A 24,571-nucleotide genomic window follows, 5' to 3' on the forward strand; every position below is an offset into this window, starting at 1 on the left:
TGATTATTTTTATCGGAGGTACGGTATTTTGATGACGTCACGTGCACTCATGTGTGCATGCTCACAGAACAGCTGATATAGGGCTAGTATGAGTCCACTCCCGAAGAGACCAGCATTAGAAAATAATGGGTGTATAGCATTAGGAAACATGTTTTTATAGGAAATGACTAGTTTTTTTAGCTTGGTTCTAGTCTTTGTAAATCTTTCTCGCTGCGTGCAGACAGGATACCACAGCAGCAGTACAGTACCCACAAAATGCTGTGTTGCGTGTATGGCGACGCTCACCAGTAAAACTGTTATGTAAAGTAGCCATTTGGGTACTTGTCTCGTAAATCTATATAGTAGGATAGGGGGATGCATTCTAGCGTGCACGTGCGTGCACCATACGGTGCTGTACCTGTGTGTACAGTGATCAGGCTGGCCTTGTGCTCAGTGTTCACTCATTTGGCTCCTGTCCTCGGTCTGTCTGGCTAATCCTAGAGGTTCATATTCTTTTGCCAATCAATAAATAAATCACCAAGTATACTTTCTTTTAATTAGATTCTCATGATCTAAAACGTATTTTTAGGACCTGTATCCTGTAAAAATCCAGGTCAAATATCAACAATTCTAATGAGTTCCCAAACTTTAAAGCTCCACTGTATAGCCTACATCGTCCAATAATGGAAACATTTTGGAAAAAATCGAATAAACTCTTGCTCGAAGTACCTGAGAACTCCTCCACCAAGAAAAGGGGGTCCTTGACTCTTCTCAAGCCACAGACCAATAGGAAAACGTGCAGATCCTCCACTTCCTCGCTGCTCACACCTGGGGAGAGGACAGACAATAAAACGATAGCACTACAATATCAAAACACTGCATAATGAACATCCAAACTGCACCAGCAGATAATGAAAGCAATTCATCACCTAAGGTCGTGAGGAAAATAAGACAGCTAGTGACTAATGCTCTCGCATAATTCCCTATTCACGCACCGAGCAGGGAAGTGGTGTTCTGATATCACTGGATGGTTGTAGCCTAGTCATGAGAGCAACACAGGTGTTATAAACACAAGGGCAGCACATGCGTTTAAATTGGGTTTACAGATTGAAATATAATTCTAACGACATTAAATGTTGATAGGGGAAACTACCCTTAATTGAGGACACAGGTACAGTAGGACTAAATTTGCTTTTTTGCCAGATAATCAAAATTTTCAGTTCAATCCACAAATTAGTGGGGAACTAGTAGACTTGCTCTATGCCAGCAACTACCGTAGACTAGAGTACTGACCCCATCAACCCAGCTACGCACTTATCACTTAGTGAGACATGAAATCTCTGTTACAAAGGAGACCTGTCCAAGACAACAGCAGCCATAATAACATATCGAACATTTACACAAAAATCCTACGCAGTGGGAGTGAGCGTTGCCTTAGTCCAGGGGTTGACACGAAGGTCTCAGAGGCACTTGCCCGTCGGGCAAGTAGAGGTCATGTTCTACTTGCCCAAGGTCATGCCCACTTGCCCTGAAAAGTAAACCGTCCGTTATAAAGGTACGATTTTAATTACTATTTAACACTTATTTCTTTACTTTCTAGGGCTGTGCGATAAATAATGTCATGCTTCAATACCTCCAAATACCTAAAGGTACATAGCTATGACTGAATATGTCTATGGTTTTACTCTTGTTACATTCCACAGATCAGAAGACAGAGCACGCTGACCATGTTTAGGTGTTTAGACAGATATCTCGTGTTGTGTTTATCGACGGTTGTTGCGTTCCCTCTCAAACAAGCACTTGCCCGGTCGGGCAACCTGAAAGCAAACTCCACCTGCCCCAAAGTTTTAGTTACCTGCCAGGGGCAGGTGGGCAAGCCTTACTGTCAATGCCTGCTTAGTCTATATACCATACCAAAGTACACAGTATCACTTCAAGGCTGCTCAACAGCTCCACTTGAAGGTTGGTCACCCAGTGGAATTGCAGCTGTTTAGGCTGTACTGATACGGACAGAGAGCCATATGGACAGACAGACATACACAGGCGGCCAGTTGTTGGAGCGGATGGCACTGCTCAAAAACACAGGAGAACGTGAAGCTGAAGAAATTTGCTTTAAATTCTGTGGGGACACAGTCATTCCTAGTTCAGTAATTGCTTTGGGTACTTTGAGAAATAGCCACCTCTTGGACCTTTGGTAGATACAAGAGGCAAAGTAATTTCAATACCGTCTACAACAAATAAAGGATCGAAGATGTAATTGAAGCAACATATCGACCAACCTCTCGCTTGCCTTGGAATGCTTAAATAAAAACTCAGTTTCTTAATGTGAAGAATCAGTACAGTATCACATCTCTTAAAGGTCTACTCTGGCTCAATATAAACACTTAGAGGTTAGGCTGGCAGGTGCACATCAGAGCCAAACAGTGCCCCTTTTTTTATACCTGCATAATGTCTTCGACTAACAACTCTTTTGCTAAACCAAATCAGTTGCTCTCTGCCCTGCTGTTTTGTTGGCAGGGTCCCACATTTCCCACTCCTGATAAATCTGGTTTTACGACCTGAATAGCATGTCTATTCCACACATTAAAAGGTGCTAGGTTCCATTGTCAGGTTTTGAACAGGCTAATCTGACAGAATTATTAGGGCTTATCTATTATTAATCACTGCCAACCACATTTGTATATCGTCGCTGTCGGGTGGAAACCTCGTATCTCCAAGTTTCAAATGTGTACGTTCTTTCGCAAAGCAAAGCCCTGCTTCATCATACAAGGCTGTCGCACAAAAGTAGTGAAAACAGCAGATCTACAAGCACACAACGCCTCGCACCGCGAGGCGTTGTGTGCTTGTAGATCGGCTGTTTTCACTAGTTTAAATCATTTTTTAAATGATAAACGCAAAACGAAGTGTTTTGGACATACAAGGTTTTCACCCGACAACGACGATATAGTGTATGAAGTTCTTTTGTACATTAGGGCACCTGCCCTATTCAAAAGTGTGTGCACGTCCCAGTAGCAGATCCCTCCCTGTTTGAAACAAGAGAGGGTTTAAAATATCTAGAAATCCATCTTTTGAAGGTTTTCAGTGACCCAGATGGATGAACCCATAGGAGGTTGCAGACCAAATATCCACTGTTCCAGGGATATGTAAACCCATTACAAAAAAGAAAAGAAACACCACCACCACCACCACACAAACACAAACACACAATTAATATAATGCATTGTACAAAGGTGCAACACATGGTTAAAGCATTGTGTGCATTAGGTGAAAATCCCTGCTGGCAGATAAGACTAGATCAGGAGGTTAAGGCAGATTTAGAGCATCTTAAAATGACAAAGTGGAGGCTGACCCTGATCCTAGGAGTCAATTGTCAAAAAGCTCAGTGGTACGCGTCAAATTCTCTATCGCCGATTCCTGAAACACTTGCTGAGAAGGAAATCTAAGGCACTGCTTCAGACAAAAATACAGAATAAGAGTGTAAGACCAGGCGCGGACGCAGCCAGTCTTTATGAGGAAGGCAACGCAAATGCGGGATAGGCAACCTGTCTGGAGGTGTGTCCCCGAAACCTTTTAACAGAGTAGATGTATTTTCCTGTTCTGGTGAATTTTGCGATTTTGATCATTTTATCAGGCTTGCTTTACTCGCATTGGAAAATGATGAGTAAAACTTCAGCCATTAAAATGCAAAAAGTAGGCATACAGAAATTGATCTGATAACTGAAGCAATGTAAGACCCATCTATAATAATAACCGGGCGCGTAGTGATGTTTGAAAGTGCCGTGCCATAATAACCATTCACTACTTGAATGAATGAATGAATATCTCTGTATCATTGCATGCATTTCCCACACCCACTTAGCAGGGTGTCTGGGGGTCGTCCTCCAGAAACCTTTTAACTCATTGAGTGCCAATCCCGAACTAGTTCGGCTTTATTAGCGTATCGCAGAGTGCCGATCCCGAACTAGTTCGGCTTTAAAAAAAAAAAAAAAAAAAAAAAAAATTGAAAAATTTTTTTTTGAATTTTTTTTTTTTTTTGGACCCCATCAAATCTAGTGAACATGATTTCAATCGCGATTTTGCATGTTCCACCCCCATACAACCCCATCTAACATACAGGGCAGCCATGTTTGTTTACATAACATGTAAAACATAATGGCGATTATCTCAAGAATGCCTGAACGGATTTCCAATCGGATTTTTTTGTTTGAAAGCTGTGAACAAACTGCACAAATCCACTCCAATGCAATCCAGGATTGCATTGGATTTTTTAGAGCTCATTCTTCTCTGTTTTTTTCCCATGCATGAGGTGTGCAAGGTTTAATCATGGCTAAGTTGACGAAAATAAGGCTTCTAAAATGCTTGGTAGCCAATAGCTAACTTCAAGCTAACTTCATCCTCTTCCTGTACATGCACAAAGGAAAGTGTTCAGGCAAGTCATGGCTGCAGGGCTTCTGCATATACCAGCATATCTCTATGGGATTTTCTATGGCCACTGGGCGCCCTCTAGTGGTGACTAGGGTGGCACTCAAAGAGTTAACATAGTAGTTGTAATTTCCTGTGTTCTGGTGAATTTTGAGAGTTTGATACCAAATCCAAGAGAAATTACATGTCAAACAGAGACAGTCATCATGTCGCGCATGCACCGTTTAACTCGTGTTGCGCGTTGCCATGCAAAGCCACGGAAATTCATGGTGAGGTAACGCAGGGAAGGCGAGTGCCTGTCCTTACGTAGTTCCGCGCCTGGTATAGACCTGTTGAAGTGCAACATGATTTTAAAAAATCCCCAATGCTAAAGTTACCATTGGGAGACCATGCTTTTGCTGACAGGGAACCTGGAACGAGCTGCCTCAGGCTTGCCAAATCATTGTCTTCTTTTAAATCCCTTCGTAAAACATATTTAATATAAAGGCCTTTCCATAATTTAAAAAGTGGAAAAGTATTGTTTGATTATCTTGACGTTTTATTTCTCTCACTTTAAATTTCTCTCACTAAATGTTATCATGTATTCTACAGTTTTATTTAAAGTGCGTTGTAACCTTATTTTGATAAGTGCTTTATACATGTGACCTGGTGCGACACATACAGTAGTTAACATTGTTATGTGAGTGAAGTATCTGCTCAGCCCCCTGCTGGTTGCTTCTTAAGTCAGTTGTGTGCATGCCATTTGTTGGTTCCTGTCAGTTTATTTGACAACAAAAGCCGTCGTGTGACACACAAGCAGAGGCTAAAGAAGATACATCAAAGCTTCCAAACAACATTACAGCATTTGGAGGAATCTACAGGGGGGGCAGGTTAAGCCTAGTTTATTCTTCACTGATACCGAAAAATATGTCATTTTTCGTCGAGTGGCGTGTCAGTCACACTTTTTTCCACTGAAGCATAAATGAGCCTGTAAGATGTGAGACCTGCACCTTCGCTCTACTCAGTTTGATGTCTTCACACGCCAACTCAACTGGAAACTTTAAAGAGAATGGTGTCATGGGTAATTTGATTAGAATTGTGTTGATATACAATACTCCTTGCAGACAGAGTCACTCATGCCCTCAGTGCATTCAATTCTTCTCCACGCTTGAGAATTCTCTACCTGTATCTCATAGCTCCCTGGTGCTTTCCAAAGACCAGCCCCCCCCCCCCCCCAACTACCCTTAACCCCACCCCTAGGCACACAGCAGGAGGCACACACTCCACACATACTTGGTACCTTTGATGGACCTGCGGATTCTAGATTCCAGCACTGAAATTCCTGACTACAGTACTACATGCACACACATACACGCACGCAATCCACACATGTACGCACGCACACACACATGTGCACACAATGCACACACACACACACGCGCAGAGGGGGGGATGCTTACTTCTGTCATTAACTACAGGAGGAGGGTAGAACACCTCTGAGCTACTCTCTTTCAGAATAACTTTGGTCTCTATGTTCAAAGATCCTGTATAAATATGCCTTAGAAAACTATATATTCTGTACTACTGTATGGGGAGAGATGTAATTATTTGCCTAACAGAATATCGTCGTTGTCGGGTGGAAACCTTGTATGTCCAAAACCGTTCGTTTTGCGTTTATCATTTTAAAAATGATTTAAACTAGTGAAAACAGCCGATCTACAAGCACACAACGCCTCGCACCGCAAGGTGTTGTGTGCTTGTAGATCTGCTGTTTTCACTACTTTTGTGCGACAGCCTTGTCTGATGAAGCAGGGCTTTGCTTTACCAAAAGACGTACACATTTGAAACTTGGAGATACGAGGTTTCTGCCCGACAGTGACGATATGTATGTCACAGTAAGGAAAGACCTTTCATGGAAAAAGACAGGGAAACCTAGCATCGCTCAGTGGTTTAAGGAACTGTCTTTATGCCTTCCTTTAGAAAGAATTACTTACACTCTCAAAAACAAACAAGAGCTATTTGAGAAAATATGGGGAAGTTTTATCCAGTATGTCAAGGGAAATGACCTTTCCTATCTGATGGAGGAACCAGAAGTGGGGTGACTGTTTCTTTCTTTGTTTTGTTTTCCCTCTACGTTCATTCATTTGTCTGGCCTGCTGTGATGTTGATGTGATGTACGTGCTCTTTGTGTTATGATTATTTTGTATTCTTTGGGGTTTTGTTTTTGTGGGGTTTTTTTGTTTGTTTATTTTTTGCTTTTATTGTGATGTATATATTGTTTTGAATGTAAAAAATAAAAATAAACATATTGTTTAAAAGAAATGAATAACCAATTTTAGATTCCTGCTGTATTGCCTGCCTACATGTGCACGCGCACACGCACGCGCGCGCGCACGCACGCACGCGCGCGCGCGCGCACGCACGCACGCACGCACGCACGCACGCACGCACGCACGCACGCACGCACGCACGCACGCACGCACGCACGCACGCACGCACGCACGCACGCACGCACGCACGCACGCACGCACGCACGCACGCACGCACGCACGCACGCACGCACGCACGCACGCACGCACGCACGCACGCACGCACGCACGCACGCACGCACGCACGCACACACACACACACACACACACACACACACACACACACACACACACACACACACACACACACACACACACACACACACACACACACACACACACACACACACACACACACACACACACACACCATGTTTGCAGCCATATATTCGCGAATAATGACAAACCACTATTCTTTACTCCAAATGTGATGAAACCACAATAGTAGTTTCGTCACATTTGGAGGGGAAAAATGCAATTGTGTATAGACCTTTTCTCGGTTTAACGAACTGAGTGACTCTGGGCAATTAGTATTACTGCCACCATTGAAGATGCACAGTGACTAATGGTCCAACACCAGGGAGCTATTAATCAAGTGCTGTGGCTCTGCCTGAGCACTGATATACCTGCGCTGGAAATCATCCTGCAAGTCCAATTTCAAGTCAAGCCTGCCCATGTGCGTAAAATGGTCTGACTAATGTCACATCTTTTGTGGTGGTGGAACGAGAGATGAAGAATGTATCTATTGCAGCCGGTAATCATTATGTGTAGATTAGACTGTAGTCTAATAGGGACATCCAAGTAAAGGTTTAATGCCCCGTGCCCCATCTCCTTAAATCATATTTTTTAGCAAGGTTCTTCTAATGTGCGTTCTTAGGGACTGAGTTTTCTGTTGTATACAGTGCGTAAGATGTATCATGTTAGTTGCTGTTATTAGTTGCTGAATGTTATCTAGAATACGCTGGATCAGTGGACAGCAATGATAGATGGAAACTGGGAGACAGTGAGACACGCTTCCGTGGCTGGTAAAAATGGCTAAAGAACAGTAGAGCTGCTGCTAGGAATTCTGGGACCTCAGCCTTGCAATTAAACCATTTTAATGTGCCTCTCAAAGTGCGGCCTAATTTCATTCTTCTGAGTGGCCTCCTAAATTGGGGCTCAGCCTAAAGTACTTACATGTGGTACTTACAGAAGAGCTAATGGCAAGAGATGGAGGAAGTCAACAAAAAATCACACCCGTGTGAACTTAGCGGTGGAGTCTGTGCGCGCGTGTGTGTGTGTGTGTGTGTGTGTGTGCGTGCGTGCGTGCGTGCGTGTGTGTGAGTGTGAGTGTGCCTTGCCTGTTCTGGCCTGGCCTGAACAACAGCGCCCCTCCCTTAACATGTGTGGTCAGAAAAGGTACTACACCACAGGCTTGAGGCTACATACAGACCCACCCACCCACATACATACATACATACATACAAACAAACATACATACCTACACACACGGCCACGCTATGGAGACGGTGTGACCACCGCTCAAAAAGGTAAAACGTTTCAGGGAAAACTTTGTAGAACAGGGGTCTTCAATGTTTTCAGGCCAAGGACCCCTTAGTTGAGAGAGAGATGAAGCAGGGACCCCCACTACCTTTCCATAGATTTAGTTTCATTGTTTGACAGCACAATCATCAGTGTATTTTGGATTCATGTCAATTTGTGTTTTCGGATATTTAACCACTTGAGCCGTCAATATTAATAAACTTGACCTTCCACTCTGTACTTAGTGTGCTCTTTTTCCCCTCTACACTAAAGCTCTTTGCCGAAAATAGCCGATCTACAAGCTTGTAGATCTGCTATTTTTGGCTAAAGTTCTCAGAATATGGATGCTAGTGTTCAAGTGATTATTATAAAAAAGGAGAAAAAAAAGTTTCTATCACTTAAAGATTTGGAGGACCCACTGTAGTAACTCTGAGGACCCCCTAGGGGTCCCGGACCCCCTGTTGAAGACCCATGCTTTAGAGGTTTACTTTTGTATCATTGATGGTTTTGGCTACCTAGTTGAGCATTAATCCCTCAAGAGAACTGCTGTTAGAAGAACAAACCAACGAGTATCAATACCTGAGCTCTTCAGGAATTCACTCCAGCAGAATTTCTCAGCCACTTCAGTCTGGATGCCTTTATAATCAAGAAACATAAAATGTGAAAGGTGGAGAACATTCAGTAAATATGTAATTACCCAACAGCAAAGCTTAACAATGATTTATACTTAGTCGAGTGTTGGTGCTGTGCAGTGAAATTGAACACAATATCTGAGCTGTATATTTTCGGTGTGCAACACAGTGCGCAAACAGGCATAAATCAGGCATTATACAGTAAGTTAGTCGTAACTGATAATTAGTTATGCTGGAGCAAGTAACCACCATTTATGGCATTTAATCAATAGGTAATTACAGCAAAGCAGCTGTGTGCACATCCAACCAGGCCAAATGTAGCAAAAGGGTACTTATGAATACTATGAGTCTTTGCCATTAGGCAAAGAAATTATAATAATAATTTGTAAAAAAAAGCCTGATGAAGACTGTGTGAGTTTGAAACATTGCTCATTTTAATAAAGTAGGCTACTGGGAGCTCTAATCCAGTGTGCGCATAATATGCACAACGCTAATATTTTAGGTCTTACGTGATGCGACAACTAAAACTGTAAAATAGATATAAAAATCAATACTTCCCTAAATTGTTCTGCCTTTTGAGCTAAAAGTAGCCCCTTGAAGCAGTCTCCATTAATAAAGAAAAACAATTAGAACGACCTGCTGTAAACCCCTGTAATGTGTGTGATGAAAGGCACTGCACTAATGGCAACCATGAATAATAACAATTAGTGCACTGCAAACTCAGGCTGGCCAATAACTCGCCTCTATAGAGTAGGCACTATTTGTTATGTAATGTCACTGCCTGGTGAAACAATGTTGTGTAGTTTGTGGGATGTCCTGCATGGCATAACAGCCAATGATAATAGGGAAAAACAATGAATAACGATTATTAATCAAATAGACAACAGTTTACCTTGGGGCTGGACACATACTTCACTGCTCGGCGACAGCTACGGAGTAAACGATAGAAACGTCAACTTAAAAAGCAATCATAATAAATACATTGAAATGCTTTACGTTGAATAATAACTGTAGGCAGCATAATGTTTTAATTCAGTGCCTGGGCGTTCGGCTAGGAGAAAGTGGCCTTCTTTCTTGTTATGGCAAAAAAGTGGATAACAATTAACAGTCCTAGCACTACTCAAATGTTTTTGGGTCTGAATCCCCACCTTAAAACGAAAGGCAGGCGGGGAAGAAGTCATCCCTAAATGCTGGAGATGAGCCCGCGAAATAAATCAGAAGTGATGGAAAGGAAATTGACTGGATGTTATCACAGTAAGTTGCGTTAGATCCATCTCCTATGTGTGTTTTCTGTCTCAATAAAAAGGCACGGCAATGCCTCTCGGCACCTGTCCTTGCCTGCCTGCTGTCAGCGCTAAATGACAAAGATAAAGCATGCCATTCTCCTCAATCTGTGGCCCACAGGGAGAATCTAATCTGAAAACATGGTAATACTGTTTTAACCCTGCAAGGCCCAGCGTTGCTTTTTGGCAACATTTTTTAAATCATTTAAAAAAATATATATAATTAGTTTCCCTGTTCTTTTTTCACATTAACATCACCATTACATCCTATTGTTTAGTATTACAATGCCATTGGCCACGATATTTGCATATAAATACCCCCCACAGAGAGTGACATTCACACCTCCCAGAGAAGTTGAAATTCCAGCGTCTGGACGAACAACATCTCACTTTTTAACTGAAGCTATTCCTCACTAAAACATAAGTAAAATGCCTGTAATATTGTTTTTCGTGATCATTAGAATGTCTAGAACACGTGCATATGTTAATATTGTGAAAAATATCCCCAAAATGCAAATTAGAGCATGATTTATGGCTATAAAACCTTACAAAAACATTATTAATTTTTTTAAATGACATTTTCCTGTGATTAGGACTCCTACAACACCATCTGATTTTTTTTATTTATTTTTTGGCCAGTAGAAATTAATTCGGGCCTTGCAGGGTTAATGCCACACTATTATGGGAAGGGGCAGGATATTGTGTTTGCGTAGTAAAAAACCCTTCTGTTTTATTTATTGGGGCTGTCAGGGCCCGGCTGTATGTTGTGAAATGTGCTGTAAAAATTGAATTGACAAACACATTTCACTCTCACTCACAATGATCTCGAAGTGTCTTGCTATTTTTGTGTTAGCTTTGTAAATATAAGGAATTATAAGGGTGAACATATAGGGGCAAAGTTCTGTTCAGCATTAAAATTCCATTGTTGTCCGTTCGCTGTCTAGGCAATCGTAGATGCGCTGCTGATTGACACTAACCTTTAGATTACAGTGTTCTGAAAGTCAAGTCCAGCACTTAGTGGAGAGTTTCACCCCAAATTACCATCATTGTGGTAAATTTAGTAACAGACCCAATAAGCCCATCATTTACGCTAGTGCACTGGTCTATACAAGATAAGAGTATAATAGAAAACAGTGTCATACCAAAAACAACTCTGCAGCTTCTTTCAGTTCATCGGTAAATGCAACAGCAAACCTGATCAAAAAACATCAATAGATACATTATCACACAAATACGGGTAAAATGGCACTATAATGAAACAACTGAATATTCAGGTGAATTTTTACTCCTTTCCATGCAATGGTATATCAAAACGGTCAGGTTCAACGTTGATATCATTTTTTTTTTAGAATATGTATATGTATGCAGATCACAAGATTCAAAATATGTTATTCATCATCACATGCTCATAAGATAAATGTAGTTAGATAAATGCAGTAATTATTTAATTCATTGTCACCAGCATGATTGTCATTATCATCATTAACCTGTTTTATACCAAGTTGTGTTTACATTCTTCACTATTGTTGCTACTGTATCTTGAGATAGTACAGGGTTCCCACACATTTTTACCAATTAATTTCCAAAACTTTTCCAGAATATTTAACCCAATTTCCAGGACTATATAACAATAATTCAGCTCAATAACAGGCCGCTTACTCCTATGCGCAATGCCCAAAGACAGGTAGTGTATGCCAGTGGTTCTCAACCTCTTCAGGCTGTGATCCCCGAAATAATCAGGTTTTAACTGGGGACCCGGCACCCTGACGAGCATTAAGCATAAATTTTGTATAACACGGTTCTATTGTGAAAATAGCCGATCTACATGCTCACAACGCCTCGCAACGCGAGGCGTTGTGAGCATGTAGATCGGCTATTTTCACAATTTCTGTCTCTAATATTTGCAATTTGGCCCATGTTTAATTTGTCATTTCAGAGGTATTAACAAAATCAATAATAACCAAAGACAATGCATAGCTATTTTTTGCAGGACCTTCCAGGACCCTTGATAAATTCCAAAACTTTTCCAGTACTGGAAAAATATGTTTCTAATTTCAAAATATTTCCAGAAATTTCATGACCGTGGGAACCCTGATAGTAACATGCATTCACATCACCTGGCTCTCTGCAGCACCTGCTCCATAACCACGCGCTTCTGCTCAACTTTCACATCTTCATTTATGTCTGTTCCACCAAATATGACACCAAAGGGGACTTGGACATCTGGTGTAAAGGTTGGACATAAAACACAAAGTTCTTCACAAAAATGTGTGACACTTAAAGACAAAAATCACACCTACACAGTAGTGTCAAGTGAGCAGTGCTATTTATGAGTTGATTTCATTAAGCGCCCCGCTGGCCAATCATAGCGCGTCCTGCAAAGCTTGTCCCTGGGCGTACAACAATCTTTGAGCCGTTTGTCTAGGCCATATCTAGGCCAGCTGTAGGCCAGTACTCTTCAGTGCCCAGACATCTTTTGGGGACCGGACATTTTTTGGGGGAACGGAGATTCTTTGAGGACCGGACTAGGGGCTTAGCTCCTATCAGGAGCACCAATCTAAACTTTTTTTATCAGTTCTCTATTATGTTTATAGGATGATACCATTTCTGTACACTCACACTCTGATGACTGTGTGGGCTCGTGTTTTTACTACTTCCACATTCTTTGTGCTAGAAATTTCGTTCAAACCTCAACTTGTTCAGCTTTACGCAGTTATTATTGCTTGTATCACTTTACACATCTTTATACTTTTGAGATTTTTGAAAAGAACTGTTTCCCAGTGGATTCCTCTGGGAAATTAATTCTGTCTTACCACTTTCTTACTTTTTTACTATGAAACAGAGCCAGGGGTAGGGCTCGAAAAGCATTATGCTTCTATCTATTCCCTTTTTTTGGCACCTTGGACACTTATCATGTCAAATGAACTCTGTGCCTTGAACTTTTCTTTATTTATTATCATCTTTTGATACTATGCTATGTTCATATGCACTGATAACAGACATGCACTTGTATTGAACTGTCCAAAAGTGCAAAAATAAAACGAACTGAACTGAACTGAACCGGTTATATTACTGCTTGGGCTTGAGCTGTATCGAAAGTCCATCTGAGGAGGAACGTGTACATTTTCTACTGTACATAATATACCTTGTGCGTGTTTTCAGCGAGCCCACGCTAGGGCTGTCACAATTATTACATAATCGTCTAATCGAATTAATCGTCATAATCGTGAATGTTGAAAAATGTTCATACATTGACAAACATTTTCAGAAATAGTGATGCGACGCGTTGTGAGCTTGTAGATCGGCTATTTCCACTATCAATGTTATTTTTTAAGTAGAAAGTTGATAAATATGTCAGTAATTTCTTTGTATATTTAAGTTATGTGTCATATCTGCCATGTGCAACTTCAAAGACTAAAAGCCAAACAGAAATGTAATTGTCAACGACAAATACACAATTAAATCGTTAATCGCAATTATTTGAGTGACAATTAATCGTCATGTAAAATGTCATATCGTGACAGCCATAGTTTCAGCAGGAACTGCTTTTCTTTGAAAAAGTGTTACAGCTGAACAATGACATCATCAGAGTTCATTTCAAACAGGGGGAAGCCATGCTGTTGTTAGGACCCTGTCTTGTTTTTATTGGCACAACCACAGTGGCATGCATTTCAACCTTCCAGAAAGAGAAGTGCTGTAGTTTCGATTAGCTTGGAATCCCCACCAATGAAGTCATTGGTCAAATCTCCATCGATCCACAGCCCACATGATGTGACACATCGAGCGAGTACATTGAAATGGTACCACTGTATGAAGACATGGTTGAAAATAGGCAAATTGTTCCTTTATAGTAGACCGCTGATATAGTATTTAGGTTGATTAGATAGATTAAGCTACAGACCTAGGACATTATCACCTACAAAAGTAGATCTGAGCCTGTATTGACCTTACTACAGAGTAGGCTAACTGATAGTGTTTGTAACAGCTGTTGCCGATAGCTATGTTGTACTTTGCTGTCATTATTGTTCTCCAGCATCTACAGTGAAATGAAGTCTAATTTATCTAGTCTATCTATGTGTCATCCACCAGATCTACTTTTCAAAGAGGGTGTTTGTTCACCTAGGAGAAGTCTGCCGGCTTTAAACAGGTGTATGGCAACTGCGCCCTCAAAGGCTGGCTTTTGAGTTATTAGGGTTGCCACTTCAGCAGAAGACTTAAACTCTGCGACATCATAGAGCTCACAGGTGTGACCTGCAGATTCAATGTGGGCCCTGAAATTAAATGAGAATTACAGTATTAAATGTGCAGAAAGAAAAAAAATATATAAATTAACCTTAATTGTTATCTAGTAACTCATTCAACCGCTTAATTCACAGTGACAACAATCTGCTTTAATACAACTTTAAGCTGGCTAAAAAGAAGAATAACACATTACATTGTTACCGAATTGCTTACCTAGCTGATCTGTTTTACAGCTGATTGCGTTCTAAAGTCCTTTTCTTAAATCATCACACAGCAAATATTACAGTACATGTAAGGATTGTCAACAAACAGCCAAATTACATAACCCTGGACCATTTGACCCAAATTGTTTTATTTTTTCAATATATCCTGTTTGTTTTGTATAAACATCAATTACAGACTGTTGACATATTGTCTTGTCAACGTTAGGTAAAAATCGTTGTGTAGATAAAATCTCTTCAAGCTATAATGTTTTGAGTTGAGTCCACAAAGACTGCCAATACAAATGACAAACCCAAGCTTAGCTAGTGATACACAAACTAAGTGTTGCAACAGCTGTTGATAGCTTGTACTTTGCTGTCATCATGATAGAAATTATCTCTTTCGTGTCGTTTAGGACAGTAACCTTATGTTACCTGATTCTGTCTGCTGTGGTGCAGTTCCCAGTCTTTGGACTGAGGCAGGCAAGAAACAGTAACCTCATTATCTAATTATGACTCGTTGCTAACTAACTAATCTTTCAACAAGTACTGTCTTACACATTACTAGTGAATACAGAAGGCGGAACCTGCAGGATCCTGTTTTATTATAGGCTACTGTATCTTTGGCCAAGGCGCAGAACCAACATAGCTGCGGTCTCTCACATTTCCTTCCTGACCATATATGCATGCCGACCAGTTAGCAACGTCACAGTTAAAATACAATTAAAACCGCAGATCCACAAGCTGAATCGCGTCGCATCCGCGACCATTTGTGAGCCTGTAGATCTGCGATGTTCGGTTCCCTTCGGTTAGCAACATTAGCACGCTTGGATTGTTTACGTGTCCGTCTCTCAAATGGTTCCCCCCGGAAACAAGTGCTCGTGCCAGGAAACGAGTACATTATTTTTTTTACGGTCTGTTATTTTTAGCCTCGGAAACCCAGGCTTCTTATTTTAGACCGCACATTGTGGTATTTTAATGTTCCATCAACTTGCATACACATTTAAATTCATAAGTCAACGACAGAGGCACGGCGGCCGAGTGTATTTACAGTGTTCAGCTGCATCGTCTAAAAGGAAACAGTGGAGATGGGACGTTCGCAAACGAATCGAGTCTTTTGAACGGCTCTTTGAAATGAACGATGGGATCCGGTTCGCAGTAGGGAGCCGTTCCTTTCTAAATAAACAGTTGTGGAAAAACGTACAAACATTCTTTACTTATGTAAAAGTATCAATACTGCAATGTAGAAATACTCTGCCACAAGTAGAAGTTTGGAATTAAAATGTACTTGAGTAAAAGTACAAGAGTATTGGTATCAACATGCACTTAAAGAATAGTACTCATTATGCAAAATGTCCCATTTCACAAGTTTTCCAATGAAGAAAATGTAGGGGGGGGGGGGGGGACTTTTGAAAATAGCAGTTCTACAAGCTCACAATGCGTCGAATGGCCGAAATGTATATATGGCAAAAATGTATAGCCTATAGGGTTGAAGCGATTTGTAATTATAATAAAAATCTACAAAGTGATAAATAACCAATATGAGTCTTTTGAACGGCTATTTGAAAGGAACGGATCCCAGAGATCCGGCTCACTTCAAAGAGCCATAAGTCCCATCTGTAGGAAACAGTTTCACTTCCTTCTCGTGCGCACCGCGTCGGCAAAGAAACAACAGCCTTACAGAACATGTGGATGGACCGTCAACGCCGGTTCGTACGGTGTTCCAGCAGACATGAGATATATAGATCGTGCTTCCTTGGGCAGGCGCAGCAGAGTCGACGTGCTAATTTGTGTTGAACGAGCGAGGTGTCACGCGGTAGTACTGTGACAGTGTGTCAGTGTGTTTGTTTATTTCCACTTTACTCTGGAGTATCTGTTTGGAACATACTAAACTACTAAAGTAAACGTTTCGGCGGCTATTTAAACGTCATTTAGGTTTAATGGGGAACTTCGGGGGCCTGTTTCACTAAAGGTACGGTATGTCATTATGTCTTAAAGCCGGCGTTTATATTGCAAATGTTGATGTTTGTTTACCGTAGGTAGAAATCTACCCTACATGTACCGATGTGCCATTTCAAAACGTCAACATTTACTGTACCTTTCCTGCATTTGTTTCTGGAAATACTTGTTTTCCAAGGTTATTTTCACTGTTTAGCCAGGCCTTTACATAACAACACCTTTACAAATGCCCTCCTTTCTCACTGTCAGTGTTCTGACAATTTACTGGCAATCCACTGTCTTGCCAATGGCATGACGTGTGAAGTTCTCAATTAAGTGGCACATCTGTATGCAGTTATCAGTGGTGTAAAAGGTACTCATGTTTTACTTACGTAGAAGTAACAATGCTGTGAATGCAGAAATACTCTGTTACAAGTAGAAGTCCTGCATTCAAAATGTACAAAATTATTGGTATAAAAATATACTCAAAAGTGTAAAAAGTAGCAAGTACTCATTGTGCAGAATGTCCCAAAAATGTAATGTAGTGGAGTAAAAGTACAAGATTTGAATCCGAGATGTAGTGTAGTAGAAGTAAAAGTATTGGAAATTGGAATTACTCTAGTAAAGTACAAATAAATCAAAAGTACAGTACTTAGTTACTTTCCACCACTGTCTGTATATTTAACATACGGTAGGTTGAAATGTAGTAAAAAATGTAAAGTTAACATTCATAAGTCATCATAGAGGGTGTGCGCATGCATAAAGTGAATGGCAAATCGAGTGGCAAAGTGAGTTTAATGTCGTTTTAACGTTGTTCAATGCTATCAGCTACAACTTTTCTTTTTGGATGTATGGCTGTCAAGGCCAGAAAATATTGTTTTGCCACTCAGTAGGCCTTCCCGGCCCGCATAACTTCCGAGTATGATGATGATGTCACGCGCATACCCTCTATTGTGCGTGTTTAATACTGCAAGCTGTTTGTTTGACTGTGTAAGCCATGGTAGCAAAATGATAACTACGCCGGTCATCTAAATGTAATTTGTTTTCTGTGCAGGTTTGAGGTTCTACAGTAGCGGGAAGGGAAAGTATCCAGCCCATTGGTCACGACAATGGCCAACGACCGGGATGCCGGGGAAAACACTCCTCTTTTGGACTCTTCAGTGACTGTAAACAGACCGGCACCATCAGTGTTCGAGGGCAGGAGACTGGCCTGTGCGGCCATCCTGCTGGCTGAGTCACTAGAAAGGGTCGCATTCTATGGCATCACTTCCAATCTGGTCCTTTTCCTCCAGAGCAGCCCCTTGCTTTGGGAGGGAACGGAGGCGAGCCAGGCACCGCTGATGTTCATGGGGATTACTTACTTAATTTCACCATTTGGTGGGTGGTTGGCCGACGCCTACCTTGGGAAATTCTGGACAATTGCGTGCAGCTTGATTCTGTATTTCGCGGGTATGCTATTTTTCCCATTCATCTCAAATGAACACACCATGCCTGGACTGTGTGGCGAACAGATGGCATTCCCAGTGGAACCAGTTGACTGTCTGAACACAAACATTACCCATCCAAGCCCCGAATGCCCGCCGAACCGTACTCCTTACTGTAGACCAGTGATCTACTGTGCACTTGCCCTGGTTGCGTTAGGGGTCGGAACTGTGAAGTCCAACATCACGCCTTTTGGAGCAGACCAGGTAGAGTATGAACAGAATGGCTTTCAGATCTCAAACTGGTGGAAGGAATTCGGATTAGAAAGTCTTTGAATCTGTTATGTTTTATGAAAGAAGAAATTCTTATCGTACTGTAGGACAGACCTAGCTCTGGACAAGAGCTAGGACAGACCTGTACAAGATCAGGCATGCAGGGTGACATCCTTTTGTTCATACATGTAATTTGTTTCCTGTGGGACCGTAAGCACTGTATTAGACACGCATACCCCTGCTGATTGAAAGTATTGATAATATGCCTCACGAGGTTTAGATCCTTCATGAGGGTCAGGTGTTATGTCAACCATTTTCTCTTTCAATTGTGCACGCACACACGCACGCACGCACGCACACACACCAATCAAACAGAGGAACTGAGATTTGTTTTTGGTGAAAGAATGATGTTAGAGTTGAAGGGGAAGACCACCCATTTTCAATATTGAACTATGTCATTAATATAACTTAGAGAAGTTGTGTGGAACTAGATAAAAAGTTCCCCCCCTTCTGAGTTGCCTAGAACTGGATGATTGATTTTGGGGTTTGTATTGTAAAGTACAACTTGATGACATCACACATTGTACTTTACAATACAAACCCCAAAATCAATCCTCCAGTTCTAGGCAACACAGAAGGGGGGGAACTTTTTTCTATTTCCACACAACTCCTCTAAGTTATATTAATGATATAGTTCAATATTGAAAATGGGTGGTCTTCCCCTTTAAGTACTTAGTCCTTGGGTTTTTGAAAGGCACTATATACATTCAAGTTATTATTATTATTATGATTATTCATCATTATTGTGTGCATCTTAAAGCTATACTGTGTAAGTTGCTCAACTGGTGGTCTGTAGCAGTATAGCAAACCGCGGTCGCGTTTGCTTTTTTCGTCCGTTTTTCGCTCGCGGACCGGGCCGTCAGACCACCGCGTCCGCCTCGCCTCGCCGAGACGCTTTCAATGAGGTCTCCCGTGTCCTTCTACGAGCAGCAGTTGGAGAGTTACATGCTAGACTCCTCCAGTGTAAACACTGCAGTGTACTTCCTGAAGGCGTGTTTCCTAAACCCACCAGAGAGCCCGGCAGTGTATGTTCTGCGCTGTGATTGGCCGGCAGTGTATAACCCTCGCTGTGATTGGCCGGTAGTGTGATGACGCAATTTTTCCGCGAAAACCGGTCCCGGGCAGGGATCATAGAAAACATATAAAGAGAAGGCTTTAGAAGCTGAAAATAACGGAGTGGGGGTTCTAAAACTTTAGCGATTTAACAGCTAGGACCATTTTAAGATTTGTTTTATAAAAAATGTTACATGGTACAACTTTAACTTAAGATGAACCAAATGAATCAATGCAGTCTTTGTTTTTAAATGAATCTAAGCAAGAGTAAAGCCTTTCTACGGAGAGTAACTTTGATTAGCAGTGAACCCACTGCTGTCACACATGTTCCAGCCAATGCTTCATTAGCCACTTTGCTTGATCATGTTCATTTGCTACACAAAATGCTAAATATACTTTGGAATTCAAATGTACGGTGTTGGCTTTAAAAGAAAGAGCATAGAGAGCATAATAGTATAAATTAGGCTGCTGAACTCAAAAACATTTTAATGGCCTATGATGTGCTAAAGTCTTTAATAGATGCAGCTAATGTGTTGTCCAAGGCTGTAGCCCTATAGTTTCTCTTAAACTAGGTCTGAACAAAACAGGATTCAAGCAGCATTCATAGATTTGGGCTAATGCAGTGCATTTTAGTGTGGGATAGGCACGTCTTTGTTATACCCTGACAAACGCAGAGAGATTTACCCAGATTCTGCACAGTTTCAGTTAGTCTAAAAAATCATGTTGGCATGTCTGGCTTTCATACTGTAGCTGTGTTCAATTGGGCTGCAGAAAGATTCTCATCACAATATATTTTGTAATAGTTTCATTTTTCTCATATTGGACCAGAAACGGGCAGAAGATGCAGAATGTGACATTGCAGGGTTGATAATGTTTTAAGATTAGGTGTTGTAGTGTTGGACTGGAGTTTAAAGCTGTGATAGCGGCATTGTTTGAGTAACGGAGCATAAATTTGGTGGAATAAAATAAATGCAACTCTTGTTTGTCAAGCAGCATCGAAATCCTATTATTACATGTAGCAAGCAATGTTACATAATATTTGTCTCCACACAAACCAGGTCATGCCCCATGCCCAGAACTTTCTGGAGAAGTAATATCAAACTGAGTCTGTGCACACGGGCCTTTTCCACCAACCAGTGCCGTTCAACTTTAGTTCTTGCGAACCGGCCGTGAACTGGCTTGCGTTTCCACCAGATTGAACCAGAGGAACCAAGGATTTTGTGGTTCCCATTCCGAACAAACCTTTATGAAATCGGAACCAACCTCTGGTTCATCCCATAGGCGGGAGAAAGAACCCGAACCGGTTCTTTGCCGGTCGAAAAAGTGCCCTTATTGTCACAAGACCATATGTACCTAATTTGATGAAGAAAACAATAATAATAATAATAATATATATATATATATAATATATATATTTTTAATTTAAGTGGTAAAATGTTCTGTAAAACAGGTCCCTCCTACAAGCTTTGGAAGCTAATTACAGACAGGCTGTATGGTATATGAAAAATGTATATGACACATTGTTATTACATGGGTCCTGTGTAATAGCCGTTTGAGAGCAAGTGGTTTGAGTGTTGGACAAAATCTGTAGAAGTAGCAAAAGGTGTGTTTTGAAGAAAATTTGGAAATCCAGTATGACGTGTCCTTTGTGGGGAGTTTACTTAAGAAACCAAGGGAAATTCAGAAAGGACATTTGAGTCTATGGCCTATGGTTCAAGAGTTAAAGGCCAAATGGTGTGCTGGTACAGCACCACATGGGCGTTTTGATAGATATGAGGGGAGTAACATTCTTGGCCTACTGGCAGCATGAGATTATTTCCAGACCCAAAGACACACAAAAACCTAATCACTGGCCTGCCGGAGGTGATAATAATCTATTTTGGATCAATTGTGATCAACTAGAAATTACACAGTTGATTGTTTTGATCTTGCTCATTGGTAGATTCAGTTTTGATGATTTTTATTATTAAAATATTAAAATATTCATTATTAATACCCCACCAAGCCAATTATGCAATTCAAAAAATGTATACTAAATGTAAGTTCATGGTAACATGCTAATAGGCCTGTCACAATTATTACATAATCGTCTTATCGCTCTTATCGTCTTATAGATCAACAGTTGCATTTATTTGATTTCACCAATCTATAGCTCTTTATTATCTTTACTCAAACAAGGCTACTTTTAGGGATGGGACGATATGAAAATGTCACGTCACTATTCATGCGTTCACTGATGTTGTTTGGTCCTGTTTTCCTCTCAGGTCAAAGACAGAGGGCCAGAGGCCACTCGCCGGTTCTTCAACTGGTTCTACTGGTGCATCAACCTGGGAGCCATCGTGTCCCTGGGCGGGGTGGCATACATCCAGCAGAACGTCAGCTTTGACTATGGCTACATCATACCCACAGTGTGCCTGGGGGTGTCCTTCCTGGTGTTCATCCTGGGCCGCACCGTCTTCATCACCAAGCCCGCCGACGGCAGTGCCTTCACAGACATGTTCAAGATCCTGGGTTTTGTCTGCTGTTCGTCGCAGACACCGAAGGAACCCAACCTTCTCCGGTGAGTGGGACAGGGTTGCCAAGCAGTCGTGCATAATGGAAAATATTATAACAGAGTATTACTGAACTGAAGCCAAATTTGAATGAGAATCTTTGATACAGAATGGCTATCAAGACACACAAAGTAGTTTTGGTGCAGGAAACTTTATTTAATCTCACCAGGGAGGGTCTTTATACGTAATTGCGTAACGTCTATTTCGCAGCGAACCAAATATTGTGGATTGACATCTCTGATCCAGTAGACTAGTTCAGCTACAGTAGGTGTTGTTATTGAACCTTCATGTTAACGCTTCCTTTGATATCCCCCTTCACTTTCTTTTTTAATTTCTCCTCTGGTCCAGCCATTCATCATCATTCCCTCTGGTGTAAACTTGTTCCTAAGTGCTGCTACTTGACTTTGAACCCAAGTAGCACAATCAGTTGAAAAACCTGACATTGAATATTTTAAGTTGGCCAATTCCACAGCCTTTCAAGAATTACTTATTAAGGCGTTCTCTCCAGAGATGGGGATTATAGGCTTTAGAATAAAGTTTCTGTCCTATCTCTAGAAGTGCTGTTATTTGAGGAGGAGGCACTCATAAAAAAAGGCTGATTAAGTCTCTCATCTCAAGAGTTTAGTTTAATTCCAGCCAATGTTTATTGGCTATTTACAGTTTTTTTGTTCTCTCTCACTGCGATCAATCATGCCATAGCACTTTCAGTCTGCTTTGAACTTTTCCATTCCTTTTTGACCAAGGCCTAAGCCGACGTTGCTGGATACTGCCAAAGTGACCTATGGAGGGAAGTTCCCCGAGGAGAAAGTAGAGGAGTTGAAAGCTCTGGTAAAAGTCCTGCCAGTGTTTCTTGCCCTCATTCCGTACTGGACGGTATATTTCCAGGTGAGAATGGCACGTCATATCAACATGTATTTATAATGAAGTGATTTTGATAATATACGTAGGTTCACTATAAAGTGCCAAAAGTAATGCGTATTTAAAACTAGAACAAAAACTGTGTGTGTGTGTGTGTGTGTGTGTGTGTGTGTGTGTGTGTGTGTGTGCGTGTGTGTGCGCGTGCGCGTGTGCGTGTGTGTGCATGCGTGATCGTGCATGTCTATATCTGTGACTGTACATATGCAGAGGCATCTTTGTAGATGGATCTAAAAGCTCACAATGCACCGCAACAATGCATTTTCAACTTGCGAATCACCTTTTCTTTGTTGCACAACACAGGACAAAGTGTAACTGAGGTTTAATAGAACTGCTGCTGTACATCACTGTGTTGCAGATGCAGACCACATATTTTCTGCAGGGCCTCCATCTGAGGATTCCTGGCACTGAACCCAACAGCACTTCTAATCCCATCAGCGAGGTAAATGAATGCTGGAAATTCAGATTGCCTGTGTGATGGTGAAAATCTATGGCAAAATCTATGTTCATATGAAAATGTTAATGCATGTTCTACAGCCAACAATAGCCTGTAAGACTTTTTATTTAACCCATTCAGAACGGGTACACAGTATTGTGTATTATTATTTTATGCTTTAACTATTAAAAAATGATATGTATTTGGCCACGGACACCCATTCAACATCTAGTTCCAGGGACCACCCAGAAGCAAAATTTGAGTTACAAACGTTCGCTTTGAAAATACATAATATTCAAAGATTTGCACACATTTTCACGACTTTTTCAAAAATAGCAGATCTACAAGCTCGCAGCGCGGCACTCGGTGCCGCGCTGTGAGCTTGTATATCTGCTGTTTTTCATTGGTTAAAGCATTCAATAATTCTAGGCCTAAATGGGGTAAAGCACAAGACAATATGGCTGATTTTGAGAGTAGGGTTTGAACTAGATCCACCGAACGTAAAAGGAGTCAGTAGGTCACTGCGAAACAGTCACAGGCAACAGCTGGAGATGGCAAAGGTTGTTAATGCCCAGGGGATTAAATGGGAACTACTCCCATGCACTAATACCTCACAGATTAGCAACCTGGCAGTGCCTCTCCGCAGCAGCACGTCACTTGATTGCTTGTCATTGTTCTGTGGTTCAGGCTTTCCCCAAACCTTTCCATGCCATAGCCTCTAGCTGAGACCCCTTTTATTGTGGAATCAAAAGGCTTAAAAAAAGAAGAAAAGACCCTAACCCAGCTTCTGGATCTGCTATTTTTGCAATGTTTTTTAAAGTGTCAATAATGGGATGCCAGGTTAAACTGCCACAGTAATCTTATGAACTGAATTCAATTGAAACGACCCCCCCCCCCCCTCCCTCTCATTTCCCTCTCCTTTCCATCCCATTGGCGGCCCCCACTTAATATAGAAAACCTGTACACATGCTCACAGACCGTAGGCTGAGTTCAGGGAAGCTTGGAGGAATACAGCAGACCCTGTTTCCTCAGAAATTAATGCTTTATTTAAGACAGTGGTTCTCAACCTTTTCAGGCCGCGACCCCCAAAAGAATCATATTTTAACTGGGGGACCCTCCTACCCTGACGAGCACTAAGAGTTGAGGAATTACATTTTGATAACTCGGTTCTATTGTGAAAATAGCAGATCTACATGCTCACAACGCCTCGCAACATGAGGCGTTGTGAGCATGTAGATCTGCTATTTTCACAATTTCTGCCTCTAACATTTGACAATTTGTAATTTTAGAGGTATT

At 41.3% G+C, this 24,571-nt stretch overlaps 2 protein-coding genes across 4 annotated transcripts in view; one reads left to right on the top strand and one right to left on the bottom strand.

Annotated features, from left to right (window-relative positions):
- Positions 1-15,212, bottom strand: part of glt1d1 (glycosyltransferase 1 domain containing 1) — a 30,295-nt gene extending 15,083 nt beyond the window's left edge. For all 3 annotated transcript variants that reach the window (XM_080739667.1, XM_080739669.1, XM_080739668.1), the window contains exons 1-7: positions 15,063-15,212; positions 14,305-14,456; positions 12,303-12,408; positions 11,328-11,379; positions 9,795-9,831; positions 8,850-8,906; positions 709-807 (exon numbers count right to left, since the gene is read on the bottom strand). In XM_080739667.1, the coding sequence (XP_080595793.1) occupies positions 709-807; positions 8,850-8,906; positions 9,795-9,831; positions 11,328-11,379; positions 12,303-12,408; positions 14,305-14,456; positions 15,063-15,130 (571 nt within the window). In that variant the 5' untranslated portion in view covers positions 15,131-15,212. The remainder of the gene's footprint in view (positions 1-708; positions 808-8,849; positions 8,907-9,794; positions 9,832-11,327; positions 11,380-12,302; positions 12,409-14,304; positions 14,457-15,062) is intronic.
- A 1,213-nt stretch (positions 15,213-16,425) lies between these two features.
- slc15a4 (solute carrier family 15 member 4) overlaps positions 16,426-24,571 on the top strand; it is a 54,585-nt gene continuing 46,439 nt past the window's right edge. The window contains exons 1-5 of the mRNA XM_080737960.1: positions 16,426-16,599; positions 17,620-18,253; positions 21,637-21,932; positions 22,668-22,809; positions 23,198-23,281. Of these exons, the coding sequence (XP_080594086.1) occupies positions 17,675-18,253; positions 21,637-21,932; positions 22,668-22,809; positions 23,198-23,281 (1,101 nt within the window). The 5' untranslated portion in view covers positions 16,426-16,599; positions 17,620-17,674. The remainder of the gene's footprint in view (positions 16,600-17,619; positions 18,254-21,636; positions 21,933-22,667; positions 22,810-23,197; positions 23,282-24,571) is intronic.

This window comes from Nannobrachium achirus (assembly GCF_963921795.1).
Source record: "Nannobrachium achirus genome assembly, chromosome: 12".
NCBI lineage: Eukaryota > Metazoa > Chordata > Actinopteri > Myctophiformes > Myctophidae > Nannobrachium > Nannobrachium achirus.